Source organism: Chaetodon auriga, chromosome 6, assembly GCF_051107435.1.
Source record: "Chaetodon auriga isolate fChaAug3 chromosome 6, fChaAug3.hap1, whole genome shotgun sequence".
In the NCBI taxonomy this organism is placed as follows: domain Eukaryota; kingdom Metazoa; phylum Chordata; class Actinopteri; order Chaetodontiformes; family Chaetodontidae; genus Chaetodon; species Chaetodon auriga.
Window position 1 is genome coordinate 178,313 of NC_135079.1, and position 14,725 is coordinate 193,037.

Genomic DNA, 14,725 nt, shown 5'->3' on the forward strand with positions numbered 1-14,725 from the left:
AATGATGGTGATTAAATTAGATACAAATCAGATCCTTTGCTGAAATTCATAAGGAGCATATACAGGAGAAAAGCTCTGTTTAGGGTTAGTTCCCACATTAATAAGAATTCTGGGCTTTTTTCCATCAGACAGATTTTGACGTGCAGACTTCCATTCATCTTCCTCCTAAACCTCCTCATCAGCTTCAGATATGGATGTGATACACTCTTCTTGATATTTGAAAATGAAAAAGCATTTGATGTAAATAGTTTAAATAGTACAGTAGTAGTAATAGTAAATAGTTCTATTGAAGATTTATGATGAATTAAAAACACATAGTCACTGGAAGCAATTCAGGGACAACCCTAACCCTGAAATCATGCAGATTACATCCACAAAATTCATCAATAACCTCAGAGCACATTTGCACTGAGCCGTTTTCATCGTAAATGTGGTTCTCAGTTGTATCGTAACAGAAAAATGTTCATTTCATTCCAGTTTGGTTTGAGTACAGACCTGCGCTGCCAGCTGTCTGCTGACTCAGCACGTTCCTTTAATGTCTTTTGACTTTTAAATAAACCGAATCAAAATGAAGTTTTATCTCATCCGTAAAGTAAGTAAAGCGACTGCACAAACATCACAAACAGCTTTTTATTTGAATTCTATTCCGTCTTTGTGGAAAATATCAAGTGATGCTACAAATGACTGACATTTCTTTGCTGTGGATGCAAACCTAAAAAACAAAGTAATTGAAAGAAGCCCTGAGCTGAGCCTTCAGCTTCCAGCTGCTGAGCTTCTGTGGAAGAAGTTGTGGATTTGCTGAGCTGAGGCTTGACCCACGATGGGCTCCAGCTCAGCGGGGGTGGCGTTGCAGAGCCGCCGGATGCTGGAAAAGCGCTGCAGCAGAGTAAGAGCTTTGACCCTGCCGACCCCGGGGACCTGCTGGACCAGAGCCAGGACCAGCGGGTCCAACAACCGGGACGAACTCCTCCTCCTGAAGGGGTTCTCCCTGCCCTCCCCATGAACCTGGAGACAATTAGAGCAAAATGGAGAATCGTTAGCCGTGCACCTGCAGACCGTGGGTCTCAAAGGATGCCGCTGGCCGGTCTGTCGGCTTCGACGTGACGACGACACGTGAACCGAAACGGAGCGACGGTGTCACTGAGACACATTATTTCAGAGTCTGATCAGCTTGGACGTGAGGAATCTCTACACTGCACATCAGACCAGTGGGACCAGCTCCACACTGAGGTCCAGTGATGCTGGAGACTGTGTGCAGAGAGGACGGTGGAGCTGACAGGGACATCAGGGTGGAACTGCACAACAGGTGTGCTGTGCTATTTTTAGGCCACCTGACACAAGAAAGAAGCCTTTAAAACCCGTGAAAGCATGACGACGACAGCACAAGAGCGTCTGTGTGAAGAAGAGTCAAAGCACTCGACACCCTGAACACTGATTCCTGCGTTTGTTTGCTGATAACAAAGCAAACAAAAAGTAATATGGGCATTTATGTGAGCTGAGGACAGTGAGGACACATGACGTGTTGTCCTCAGCACTCACCATCTGAGCGATGAGCTGAGAGGCTTCAGTCTGTCCTCCGACCGGTAGCAGCGTCAGGCCGAGATCAAACACCACAAACCTCTGCAGCGCACAGAAGAACTGCTCACTGAGTCTGCTACGCTCCACCAGAACCACATCCTGGAACCTGCTGCTGCTCTGAGAACCAGGACAGACACAGGTCATAGGACGCCCAGCAGCACTGACACGCAGCACCGACACCTCCTCTCCTTGACGCTCAGAGAAATCAAACTCACAGACATCAAACTCAGACATTAAACTCAAACTCACAGACATCAAACTCACAGACATTAAACTCAAACTCATAGACATTAAACTCACAGACATCAAACTCACAGACATTAAACTCACAGACATTAAACTCAAACTCACAGACATTAAACTCACAGACATCAAACTCACAGACATTAAACTCACAGACATTAAACTCACAGACATTAAACTCAGACATTAAACTCAAACTCACAGACATCAAACTCACAGACATTAAACTCAAACTCATAGACATTAAACTCACAGACATCAAACTCACAGACATTAAACTCACAGACATTAAACTCAAACTCATAGACATTAAACTCACAGACATCAAACTCACAGACATCAAACTCACAGACATTAAACTCAAACTCATAGACATTAAACTCACAGACATCAAACTCACAGACATTAAACTCACAGACATTAAACTCACAGACATTAAACTCAGACATTAAACTCAAACTCACAGACATCAAACTCACAGACATTAAACTCACAGACATTAAACTCACAGACATTAAACTCAAACTCACAGACATTAAACTCAAACTCACAGACATCAAACTCACAGACATTAAACTCACAGACATTAAACTCAAACTCACAGACATTAAACTCACAGACATTAAACTCACAGACATTAAACTCAAACTCACAGACATTAAACTCAAACTCACAGACATTAAACTCACAGACATCAAACTCACAGACATTACACTCAAACTCACAGACATTAAACTCAAACTCACAGACATTAAACTCACAGACATCAAACTCACAGACATTACACTCAAACTCACAGACATTAAACTCAAACTCACAGACATTAAACTCACAGACATCAAACTCACAGACATTAAACTCACAGACATCAAACTCAAACTCACAGACATCAAACTCAAACTCACAGACATTAAACTCACAGACATTAAACTCACAGACATTAAACTCACAGACATTAAACTCACAGACATCAAACTCACAGACATTAAACTCACAGACATCAAACTCACAGACATCAAACTCTAACTCACAGACATCAAACTCACAGACATTAAACTCACAGACATTAAACTCACAGACATCAAACTCACAGACATCAAACTCAAACTCACAGACATTAAACTCACAGACATTAAACTCACAGACATCAAACTCACAGACATCAAACTCACAGACATTAAACTCACAGACATTAAACTCACAGACATCAAACTCACAGACATCAAACTCACAGACATTAAACTCAAACTCACAGACATCAAACTCACAGACATCAAACTCAAACTCACAGACATCAAACTCACAGACATTAAACTCACACTCACAGACATTAAACTCACAGACATTAAACTCACAGACATCAAACTCACAGACATCAAACTCAAACTCACAGACATCAAACTCACAGACATTAAACTCAAACTCACAGACATTAAACTCACAGACATTAAACTCACAGACATTAAACTCAAACTCACAGACATCAAACTCACAGACATTAAACTCACAGACATCAAACTCAAACTCACAGACATTAAACTCACAGACATCAAACTCACAGACATTAAACTCAAACTCACAGACATTAAACTCACAGACATCAAACTCACAGACATTAAACTCACAGACATTAAACTCACAGACATCAAACTCACAGACATTAAACTCACAGACATTAAACTCACAGACATCAAACTCACAGACATTAAACTCAAACTCACAGACATCAAACTCACAGACATTAAACTCAAACTCACAGACATTAAACTCACAGACATTAAACTCACAGACATTAAACTCACAGACATCAAACTCACAGACATTAAACTCAAACTCACAGACATTAAACTCACAGACATCAAACTCACAGACATTAAACTCAAACTCACAGACATTAAACTCACAGACATTAAACTCAAACTCACAGACATCAAACTCACAGACATTAAACTCACAGACATTAAACTCAAACTCATAGACATTAAACTCACAGACATTAAACTCACAGACATCAAACTCACAGACATTAAACTCACAGACATTAAACTCACAGACATTAAACTCAAACTCACAGACATTAAACTCAAACTCACAGACATCAAACTCACAGACATTAAACTCACAGACATTAAACTCAAACTCACAGACATCAAACTCACAGACATTAAACTCACAGACATTAAACTCAAACTCACAGACATTAAACTCAAACTCACAGACATTAAACTCACAGACATCAAACTCACAGACATTACACTCAAACTCACAGACATTAAACTCAAACTCACAGACATTAAACTCACAGACATCAAACTCACAGACATTACACTCAAACTCACAGACATTAAACTCAAACTCACAGACATTAAACTCACAGACATCAAACTCACAGACATTAAACTCACAGACATCAAACTCAAACTCACAGACATCAAACTCAAACTCACAGACATTAAACTCACAGACATTAAACTCACAGACATCAAACTCACAGACATTAAACTCACAGACATCAAACTCACAGACATTAAACTCACAGACATTAAACTCACAGACATCAAACTCACAGACATCAAACTCTAACTCACAGACATCAAACTCACAGACATTAAACTCACAGACATTAAACTCACAGACATCAAACTCACAGACATCAAACTCAAACTCACAGACATTAAACTCACAGACATTAAACTCACAGACATCAAACTCACAGACATCAAACTCACAGACATTAAACTCACAGACATTAAACTCACAGACATCAAACTCACAGACATCAAACTCACAGACATTAAACTCAAACTCACAGACATCAAACTCACAGACATCAAACTCAAACTCACAGACATCAAACTCACAGACATTAAACTCACACTCACAGACATTAAACTCACAGACATCAAACTCACAGACATCAAACTCAAACTCACAGACATCAAACTCACAGACATTAAACTCAAACTCACAGACATTAAACTCACAGACATTAAACTCACAGACATCAAACTCAAACTCACAGACATTAAACTCACAGACATCAAACTCACAGACATTAAACTCAAACTCACAGACATTAAACTCACAGACATCAAACTCACAGACATCAAACTCACAGACATTAAACTCACAGACATTAAACTCACAGACATTAAACTCACAGACATCAAACTCACAGACATTAAACTCAAACTCACAGACATCAAACTCACAGACATTAAACTCAAACTCACAGACATTAAACTCACAGACATTAAACTCACAGACATTAAACTCACAGACATCAAACTCACAGACATTAAACTCACAGACATCAAACTCACAGACATCAAACTCAAACTCACAGACATCAAACTCACAGACATTAAACTCACACTCACAGACATTAAACTCACAGACATTAAACTCACAGACATCAAACTCACAGACATTAAACTCAAACTCACAGACATCAAACTCACAGACATTAAACTCACAGACATTAAACTCACAGACATTAAACTCACAGACATCAAACTCACAGACATTAAACTCACACTCACAGACATTAAACTCACAGACATTAAACTCACAGACATCAAACTCACAGACATCAAACTCACAGACATTAAACTCACAGACATTAAACTCACAGACATCAAACTCACAGACATTAAACTCACAGACATCAAACTCACAGACATTAAACTCACAGACATTAAACTCACAGACATCAAACTCACAGACATTAAACTCACAGACATCAAACTCACAGACATTAAACTCAAACTCACAGACATCAAACTCACAGACATTAAACTCACAGACATCAAACTCACAGACATCAAACTCAAACTCACAGACATCAAACTCACAGACATTAAACTCACACTCACAGACATTAAACTCACAGACATTAAACTCACAGACATCAAACTCACAGACATTAAACTCAAACTCACAGACATCAAACTCACAGACATTAAACTCACAGACATCAAACTCACAGACATCAAACTCAAACTCACAGACATTAAACTCACAGACATTAAACTCAAACTCACAGACATCAAACTCACAGACATTAAACTCACAGACATCAAACTCACAGACATCAAACTCAAACTCACAGACATCAAACTCACAGACATTAAACTCACACTCACAGACATTAAACTCACAGACATTAAACTCACAGACATCAAACTCACAGACATTAAACTCAAACTCACAGACATCAAACTCACAGACATTAAACTCAAACTCACAGACATCAAACTCACAGACATTAAACTCACAGACATTAAACTCAAACTCACAGACATTAAACTCACAGACATTAAACTCAAACTCACAGACATCAAACTCACAGACATTAAACTCACAGACATTAAACTCACAGACATCAAACTCACAGACATTAAACTCAAACTCACAGACATTAAACTCACAGACATCAAACTCACAGACATTAAACTCAAACTCACAGACATTAAACTCACAGACATCAAACTCACAGACATTAAACTCAAACTCACAGACATTAAACTCACAGACATCAAACTCACAGACATTAAACTCAAACTCACAGACATCAAACTCACAGACATTAAACTCACAGATATCAGACTCACGTTCCGGAAACGAACCAGTCTCCTCTTGTAGCTGTTCCCGGCTATGACGTCGCTCTCCGACAGGTAGAGGACGCAGCTCTTGTTGGACAGGTGGAAATCTGCCGCGCCGAGCTCGTCCTCAAACAGGATCTCCACACCTCCACCTGCGGCCGATGCACAGCTCGTTTATCACAGTGTTCTCTTTACGCTGACATGCAGACGAGGACGAGGACGCTGTCCGATGAGCTGATGGCTGAACTTTGTCTTTGTCACATACAGAACACGTTAAACAAAGTACAGCAGCACCTGTAACGCACCTGAGCTCAGGCTCAAAGGTGTAGAGCTGCAACCACCAACCATTTCATCATCTCAGAATCCATCCATCCATCATTTCCCCCACCCTTTCATGGCAGAGCTGACATACTGTCCAAAAGTCCAAAAAACAAAAAGATGGACTTTGATGTCTAAAGAAAACCTGTCCATCAGTGGAGTGAATGTGACGTCACACAGATGTCCATTCATGTGTTCATACGTCTGACGGCCAATGAACACATCAGGACACTCTTTCGTTTCATCCAATGAGCAGCAAGCTTCATCTTTTAAAGAGTAAACATCATTAATCAGCTGAGCCCAATGAAAGGCTGAACTGAGTGACTGAGTGAATGAGTGACTGAGCAACTGAGTGAATGAGTGAACTGAGTGATTGAGTGACTGAGTGAACTGAGTGATTGAGTGTCTGAGTGAATGAGTGACTGAGTAACTGAGTGAACTGAGTGAATGAGTGACTGAGTGAATGAGTGACTGTGTGAATGAGTGATTGAGTGAATGAGTGACTGAGTGAACTGAGTGACTGAGTGTCTGAGTGAATGAGTGACTGAGTGAACTGAGTGAATGAGTGACTAAACCACCATTCATGACTCAAATGTCCTCTGGGATCAATGACGTCGCTATCTCCATGTCAGAAGCCATTACTGACGTCACATCCTAACGTTTTTCAGCTCAATCACCTTTCAAGGCTCGAATGAGTGACGTCTGTCTCCACTTCTCACTGCTGATCACGTGACCATGAGGAGGCCCTGCGTTCAGCGCGGCAGCTTCTTCAGTCTCCATGGCAACAAGACGAACACCGTCACTGCGTCTGCGTGAGGTTTGAGACATTCAACTTTGTCCGCAGTCACACGTAAGACACACACTCTGTCCCCAGATACACACTGTGTCCACAGTCATACGTAAGACACACACTGTGTCCCCAGATACACACTCTGTCCACATTCATACGTAAGACACACACTCTGTCCACAGTCATACGCAGAGACACAGACGGTGTCCACAGAGACACAGTTTAACACACGCTGTCGTTCACCGACCTTCTGCCATCTGTTGCCTCCAAACCGCCTGAATCTCTTCTTCTTCCTCTGCGTTTGTTGGTGCAGCAGAGCAGCGGGCGGCTCTTTGTCGCCCCCTGCACGCTCACAGGGAAACACATCCTCCACCAGGTGACCTGTCAGACTTCACACGCGCTCATCATCCTTCCATGTGCGAGTTTGCACACGCGTTTTGTCTTCAGGAAACACTAATGAGACAGTTCAGCTGAAGGGTATATTTAATACTCACTGACACTGACTGTCACGTCATCGATAAAAAATACTTTCTAAAATGGACATCATGTGTCCAGAAGGACTGTTATGAGACTTTACACTGCAACCCGACCTTTCCTTTAATGGATGAATGAATGAACCCTTCTTTTCCTCCTGCCAATAAATGAACAAAAAGCTGAAAAGCAACACTAAACAGATGCTGCTGACACATCTCAATAAGACATTATAGAAAAACACCAGCTTTATCCTTTAAGATAAGACTTTATTCAGGGCCATCGGGAAATCAGGGTTTTACAGGCAGCAGCACAAGCAGCAGGAATATAAAAAGGAGACACAGAGAGGAGTAAAAAATACAAATGAGAAAAAACACTGATGTAAACACAGAGTCTATAAAAACGAACACTGCTAATGGAGAAAGACTGAAAACCTGTCATGATGCTATGCTAAGGTGACAAATACATCCACAACACATGTCCACACAGACTCTGGACATTCAGTATCACACAGAAACGTTTTTTCTCCACATTTCCCCAAAAACTCAGCGGGACAGACGTGTTCTTGCTGTACACAACAACGTGAATGACAAGCTCTGCGGTTTGAACTACGCTTCACACAAAACAGCCAATTAATCAATTAGTCGACTGTTGGAAATTTAACCATCAACTCTTTGATAATTGATGAATCATTTCAGTCATTTGTCAGATTTTCTTTGGCTCCAGCTTCACAAATATGAGGATAAGCTACTTATTACTGCTTTCATTGCAAACTGAATATCTTTGAAAAGGCTGTAATGAGCATTTTGTTTGCTCCACAATGATGGAAGAGGTTTATATATACATATATACACACGTCATATATGTACTTCAGTGTCAATGTTTCCCCGGCGCTCACAAGCTACAGCAGATAAATATTCTGAATTTGTCCTGACTCTCATCCCAGGTACAGACATTTTGTCTCATTCTGTCCACATCATGACAGCAGAGGTCCCTGAAAGTTGGCCAGCAGAGCGCAGACTGTCAGCAGCTGGTTGAGTGAACCACAGAGTGCAGCGGGAACATCGTCCAGTATATGGAACTCTTTGATGCGACCGAGCGCCCTGTCGATGTGGACCTTCAGGAGGTCCACGTGTGGTGTGCGCGACGCGCTGTCTTGGCTGAACTGTCTGTTTGGCTTTGAGAACGGCAGGATGGCGAGGTCGACGCCAATCACATCCAGGAGGTCTTTGATCTCTAAACTCTTGGCGGCCATCACTTCGTCACCTGGCTCCAGGAGGTTTAAAACCCCCGACTTCATGACGATGTCTTTATCTGAGATGGAGGCGGAGTAGACGCTGCTGATGACGCTGATGGAGCCAGATGGGGTGATACCCACCAGAGACTTGAGTGCTGTGGAGCCTCTGTGTTGGGATGCGTTCACCGTGCATGGTGCCATTTGGACGGAGATCTCAACGAAGTCCAGCACAACCCGTGTTTTGGGGAAGGTCCCTCTGAAGATCAGAGGCATCAGCTCATCCACAGTCCGTCTACTCGGCCATATTGGTAGTGTTCCCAGCATGAAGAACAGGTAGTGGCACCATGTCATGCAGGTGGTTTGGACTGTGACCTCTGATACCTGGAACTGCTTTGACACATCAAAAGGAAGGAAGCCCCGCCTCACAGAGCAAAGGAACAGGAACAGCTGATCAAACAGACACAGGTGTTGTGCCTGGAGGCCGGCGTGCGCAGCGTTTTCAGGAGTGTTCAGCTTCACTGCATGACTCCATTTCCATATGGTCTCTGGTGTCGGTTGCAGAGCTAAGAAGAATGCTTTGAGTGCGCCGTAGTCTTTGAAACCAGTGTAAAACAGGATCACGTCCGGCTCAAACTGGAAGCGCTGGAGAAAGAAGTGCTCGCTGTTCAGTTCTGGGCTTCTTGCCTCCACCTGTGCGTCCTGTAGCTGCTCTTTGGCGCTGAGATGCGTCTTCCCATAGTTATGATCGTGAAGCATATCTGAGGCCTCGTCACTGTGTGAGACAAAGCAAACGCAGCAAAGGAGACAGTGAGTTCCACAAAGTCTGTGTATGTGAGACACTGCTGTCTGTGAAAGGTTCAGAGCGGAGACGACACACTGCTTTAAGCTTTGACAGGACGTCTAAGATGATCACATACCATTTAATCCACACAGCTGTGCCCCCCCCCCCGGCAGAATCTGTCACATGTGGATGATGTTCTTCTAAAAACATGCACGATCAGTCCCGTCAAAACACATCTTTTCTCTTGAATGGACTCAAATTAGACTGAAAGACATCACAGAGTGGTACAATCAACAGCAATAAAGCAAATACTGGGACTGTCCAGTCCAGCCGTTTGCAGACCTTCAGGTCTTCACGCTGAGTACTGACCCCCTTCAGCATAAGCCGTTTTGCAAATACCACCATCTTGGAGATCGCGCATTGCATTGTGGGTATGCACTGAAGCACTCTGGGATTGAAAGCGTCCAAACACCAGCTCTACACCATGCTGTACACTCTCCGATCTCCAACAGACGGCCACAATGGACACAAAAGGTCGCTTTAGTAATATGACTGTGAGTCAATTAAAACATTATTTATCAGAACGTGATATTGTAGCATCAAATGCATTAAAAAAAGATTTAGTTGCCCGCTGCCATGCAGCACGTTTGTTAAATCTTCAACCAAAGGCTACACCGGAAGAATATAATGAAGAAATCGCAAACCAGAGGCTGTCCAAATGAATTTTAGATGGGGGCATACTCTGCCTGCCTGATCCCGATATCCTCCGAGATGGATGGGAAGACAGCGCATCGAGTTATCCGCATCTGTTACCGAGTGGTATAGAAACAGCTTTGACAAAAGTAAGCAATCAATGAGAATATTTTCCTAATCTTTTTTTTAACACTTGTTGGCTGTCTTGTTTATCTGCTCTGGCAACGACAGTACATGACACGTACTATGAGGCTATACATTTAACTCCTATGCTATGTATACATTTAGTAATGATGCCAGCTAAATAGGCCAACGTGTTTTCTGTTATAGAAAACCGAGCAATTGGCATTTTAACTGGTGGTGCCGAGGCTTTGAGGGACGGAAAGTCCCTTCACGTGTCAGACCATGTCCATAATGTGCAATATCATGGCATTGGGGAAAACGTGTCATATTGTTTACTGAGGGCCACAGTAATCAGAGAAACCAACACCTCTCTGGCACCCTATAAATGCTGGATGATTGTGCACAAGGCAAAAGCATTGTTGGTGGAAGCCTTCTGCTCCTGTCCTGCAGGGTAAGCCTATACTGATTTGACAAACAATACCACGTTCATTTCAAGAAAACATCCTTCTTATTAAGATCACATTTTCATCTTTTATTTGCAGTTTGAAAGAAAACAGGAAAAGCTTGCACACTGATCAGTGTCAACACCTGGCACAGTGTCATGATGATCACTGTAGATGTGGTCACCTGACCCTGGGCAGACTGGAGTTTGACTGGTGGCTTCCTCACTGGGTCCTGGGGACTGACTGGAAGCTTCATCCTCGAGGCCTGTTCTTCTCTTTTTTTGTGGGAACGTCCTCGGCACTCTTTCTCTTCACCTTTATAATCAGAAAGACTTTATTATCACACCTTAAAAACACTTCACAATAAAAACATTGCTAAGGGTCAAATTAATTTTTCTTGGATCGTCATACTTGCAGGTCAATATAAAACAGAAACAACAAATGACAAAACAACTAAGAACATCAACAACATGTTAAGAAAAAGCAGACATAGCCTGTGGTCTGCTCAGATTTCAAACCTACCTCTGCATGCCCTGTAGTCAGATATGTGCTTTCATCACTATCCAGAGACCAGCTGCTAATGAATCTTTGAATCTCGACGTTGTCACTGTGGCTATCCTTGTCTGAATACCCCCTCATGTACAGGGATGGGTGGTTGGTGGATGATTGCTGCTGACTCTGGTGTGATCAGTGATCTTGGGTAGGTCTTTTCTGTGGATGAGCTTCACCCACAGAGAGCGCCATTTGGGGGGGCAAAAGCAGAACTTGAACTCAGGAACATGATCTTTGATTATCCACCTAAAATATCACAATACATATTTAATGCACACAAATAGCATAGTTTAGCTCATATATATAGTAAACATTCAATTAACTTCCATTTTAAGGTATGAGACTCGAGTAATGTCATTAAAACATGAACATATAACAATAAATTAAACAACAATTAAACAACTAACTGAAATTATGTGTGTATGCCAACACAGCATGTTTTACTCGGTCAGTTAGCCTAAGTCAAATATGAGGAGGCATATTAATATATCCACGTTTATTGATATTGGAATTACATTACTGAGTTGTGTTTTTATTGCAATACAGGTTATGAACTTATTACATGTTGACCCTGACAAGTACCCCTATCATGATTAAAAAACAAACTAAAAACAAATACACATAATATTATAGCTCTATTTGTTTTAGTTTTGTTTTGCAGAAATGAAACAGTGCTGTCGCAAACAAATTGATTTATGTAGCTGGAAGTTTTTATTTTGCAAATTCAGATTAAAAGTACAGTTGCAGTTTCCAAAGAAACATGGCAAAAAGGATAACACGAGAGCCCTTGGCTTATTTCCGTTGTGCTCCTGTGAACCCAATTCATAAGCGCAGACAGACGGAACATACATTGTGTGATTCACGGTACATGTATTTACTGTAATATGACTGAAACTACTAGTAAACTGATTAAAGTATTAATATAACGACAATAACAATGATAAATGTAAACGGAATCAAAATAAAATGTTAATCGTTTGTTTAAGCACATCCACCTAAGGAAGTCACTTCAAAATGAGAACATTTAACAATAATTCTACGGACATATGCAGTCAAACTTACTTGGATTTATATCGGCGATCATTGCTACACCCGTACACAGCACATCGACTGGATCCACCCATCGTTATCAATACAAACAACGACGTTATTCCAAATGACAGGGAGACTCCACTGTGTACACACGTTACGAAGACGGTGCTTGGACGATTTCAATCCCAGCGTGCTTCAGTGCATACCCACAATGCAATGGGCGATCTTCAAGATGGCGGTATTTGCGTAACGGGTTATGGATCAGGCTCTTGTCTCAGGTGGTGAAGCTGCTTCACTCTTCTGGACAAAAAGCCTCCACCTCCTGGTGGGTTTGGGAGGTGGGTCTGTTGGATTATGCAGCAGTGATGCATGTGTTCCTCAACAACCTTGCTACCTGTTAGTTTGAGTATAAACTTCTCACAGTCCTGTTAGCACAGTTAGCTCGGTTAGTACAGCTAACTTGGTTAGCAGAGGTTAGTACAGTTGGCTCCAGACACTGCGTCTGAATATCTTCCCCTAAAACCCAAAACTAAGACTAAAGACCAAAACGTAGAGGCACAATTAAGTCTCGACTGATACCTGTACAGGTGTGGGCTGATCCTGCAGCCCACAGGTCCACGTTCTTCCTGCGTGTCGTCCTCTGATTCTGCTGTTGTGTCCTTCATTTCCTGAACAGTCTGAGGGTCTCTGGCCAAGAGGACACACTGCTTTAAGCTTTGACTGGACGAGAACCACGTACACGTCCAGTGTCTCCACACAGGACGTGTATGTGCTTCTCTCCCAGTCCCTCTGCTTCACTAATGGGCTCGCTGGCCCTCTTCAGTGTCTTCAGACCCGCCGCGGACTTTGCAGTCCTCTGTGAAGTGTCTCCCGCACACTTTAGTGCTGTCAGCCACCAGACACAGACGTGCCTTGTTAGTCCTCAGCAGCCTCTCTCGCGTATAACTCAACTGTGCAGATGAGGACGAAGTGGGTTCGCTGACGTGATGACGTGAAAATAAGGTCGACGTCCTCCTCCGCCGCCGTTAGTCAGGACACGATGTAAAGACAAATGTCGGTGAACTTCCTCCTCTGATGAGTCTCAGTCCACCGCACAGCAGTAAGACATGTTTCCCACAGCGGACACGGTTCAGGGTCTTCTTACCGGAGATCTCCCGCCAGCCGCTCTTCCTCTTCTCCTTCATTTCTGTTTGCTTAACGTCAGGCCGCAAATCAGCGTAAACGCCGCATAGCGCCACCTGCAGTACCGGAGGGTGCAGGAATCACGACCAGCAGGGTTTTGGAAAAACGGCCAGCCCGATTTTTATGAAACTTGGTGGAAGGTTGCAACATGGGCCAAGAAAGAACCCATTAAAATTTGGAGGAGATCCGAATCACGGGGCGGATACATGCATCATTTTTCCCTTTCGTTACCATTGACAGCATTTGGCCTTGGCGAAACACGTCATACATCCCAACATCCAGTAGATGGCAGTAAAGATCAATGGTGACAAAATTTAGCCGATAGAAATAACATGACCGGAGAGGGTAATTTGTATGGGAAACAAAGTATATTTAGGAGTGAAATGTAATGATACAGCATAACATCATATTCAGTACAGTACAGCAATATATAGAACAGTATAATAATAGAAATACGAACAATAATCAGAATCAGAATGAGATTTGGCTTCATTGGTCAAGTATGTGTTCACTTAGAAGGACTGACTGTTTTAACATTACACTCAAACTACTTGCATACAAAAAAGACATACAGCTCAACAAGGACAAAATGTACAAAGATGATGAGGAAATAAATGATATACACAAAGACATTCACAGTGTGCAGGCATTCCTCTTGACAGTGGCTGTGAGTGATGA

At 42.2% G+C, this 14,725-nt stretch overlaps 2 protein-coding genes across 8 annotated transcripts; both read right to left on the reverse strand.

Moving 5' to 3' along the window:
• Window positions 1-622: 622 nt before the first annotated feature.
• On the reverse strand, window positions 623-7,833 carry faap24 (FA core complex associated protein 24). Of its 3 annotated transcripts, none has more exons than XM_076733356.1 (5): window positions 7,781-7,833; window positions 7,421-7,551; window positions 6,435-6,577; window positions 1,540-1,695; window positions 623-1,005 (listed from the first exon to the last, which is right to left on the reverse strand). In XM_076733356.1, the coding sequence occupies exons 2-5, from the start codon at window positions 7,521-7,523 to the stop codon at window positions 754-756; spliced, it is 654 nt and encodes a 217-aa protein (XP_076589471.1). In that variant the 5' UTR covers window positions 7,524-7,551; window positions 7,781-7,833; the 3' UTR covers window positions 623-753. The 3 variants fall into 3 exon arrangements, with proteins under 3 accessions (XP_076589471.1, XP_076589470.1, XP_076589469.1); XM_076733355.1 differs by having other exon boundaries at window positions 7,421-7,575; window positions 7,699-7,794; XM_076733354.1 differs by having other exon boundaries at window positions 7,421-7,812.
• Window positions 7,834-8,255: 422 nt separating this feature from the next.
• LOC143322472 (uncharacterized) lies at window positions 8,256-14,057 on the reverse strand. 5 transcript variants are annotated; one of them, XM_076733691.1, is made up of 4 exons: window positions 12,896-14,057; window positions 11,804-12,079; window positions 11,427-11,596; window positions 8,256-10,013 (listed from the first exon to the last, which is right to left on the reverse strand). In XM_076733691.1, exon 4 carries the CDS (start codon window positions 9,995-9,997, stop codon window positions 8,981-8,983), a length of 1,017 nt encoding a protein of 338 aa, XP_076589806.1. In that variant the 5' UTR covers window positions 9,998-10,013; window positions 11,427-11,596; window positions 11,804-12,079; window positions 12,896-14,057; the 3' UTR covers window positions 8,256-8,980. The 5 variants fall into 5 exon arrangements, with proteins under 5 accessions (XP_076589806.1, XP_076589808.1, XP_076589805.1 ...); XM_076733693.1 differs by having other exon boundaries at window positions 11,466-11,596; window positions 13,445-14,052; XM_076733690.1 differs by having other exon boundaries at window positions 10,159-11,596; window positions 12,896-14,028.
• Between the last annotated feature and the right edge of the window lie 668 nt (window positions 14,058-14,725).

Excerpts from the sequence above, each read along its gene's own strand:
- faap24 (XM_076733354.1), bottom strand. The coding sequence starts at position 7,571 with ATGTCTCAAACCTCACGCAGACGCAGTGACGGTGTTCGTCTTGTTGCC. Across the intron at positions 6,578-7,420 it reads ACTCATTCGAGCCTTGAAAG|GTGGAGGTGTGGAGATCCTG; the intron begins GTGATTGAGCTG and ends CATCGGCCGCAG. Across the intron at positions 1,696-6,434 it reads GACTGGTTCGTTTCCGGAAC|AGCAGCAGCAGGTTCCAGGA; the intron begins GTGAGTCTGATA and ends CCTGGTTCTCAG.
- LOC143322472 (XM_076733688.1), bottom strand. The coding sequence starts at position 13,530 with ATGAAGGACACAACAGCAGAATCAGAGGACGACACGCAGGAAGAACGT. Across the intron at positions 10,014-13,444 it reads ATCAGCCCACACCTGTACAG|TGACGAGGCCTCAGATATGC; the intron begins GTATCAGTCGAG and ends TGTCTCACACAG.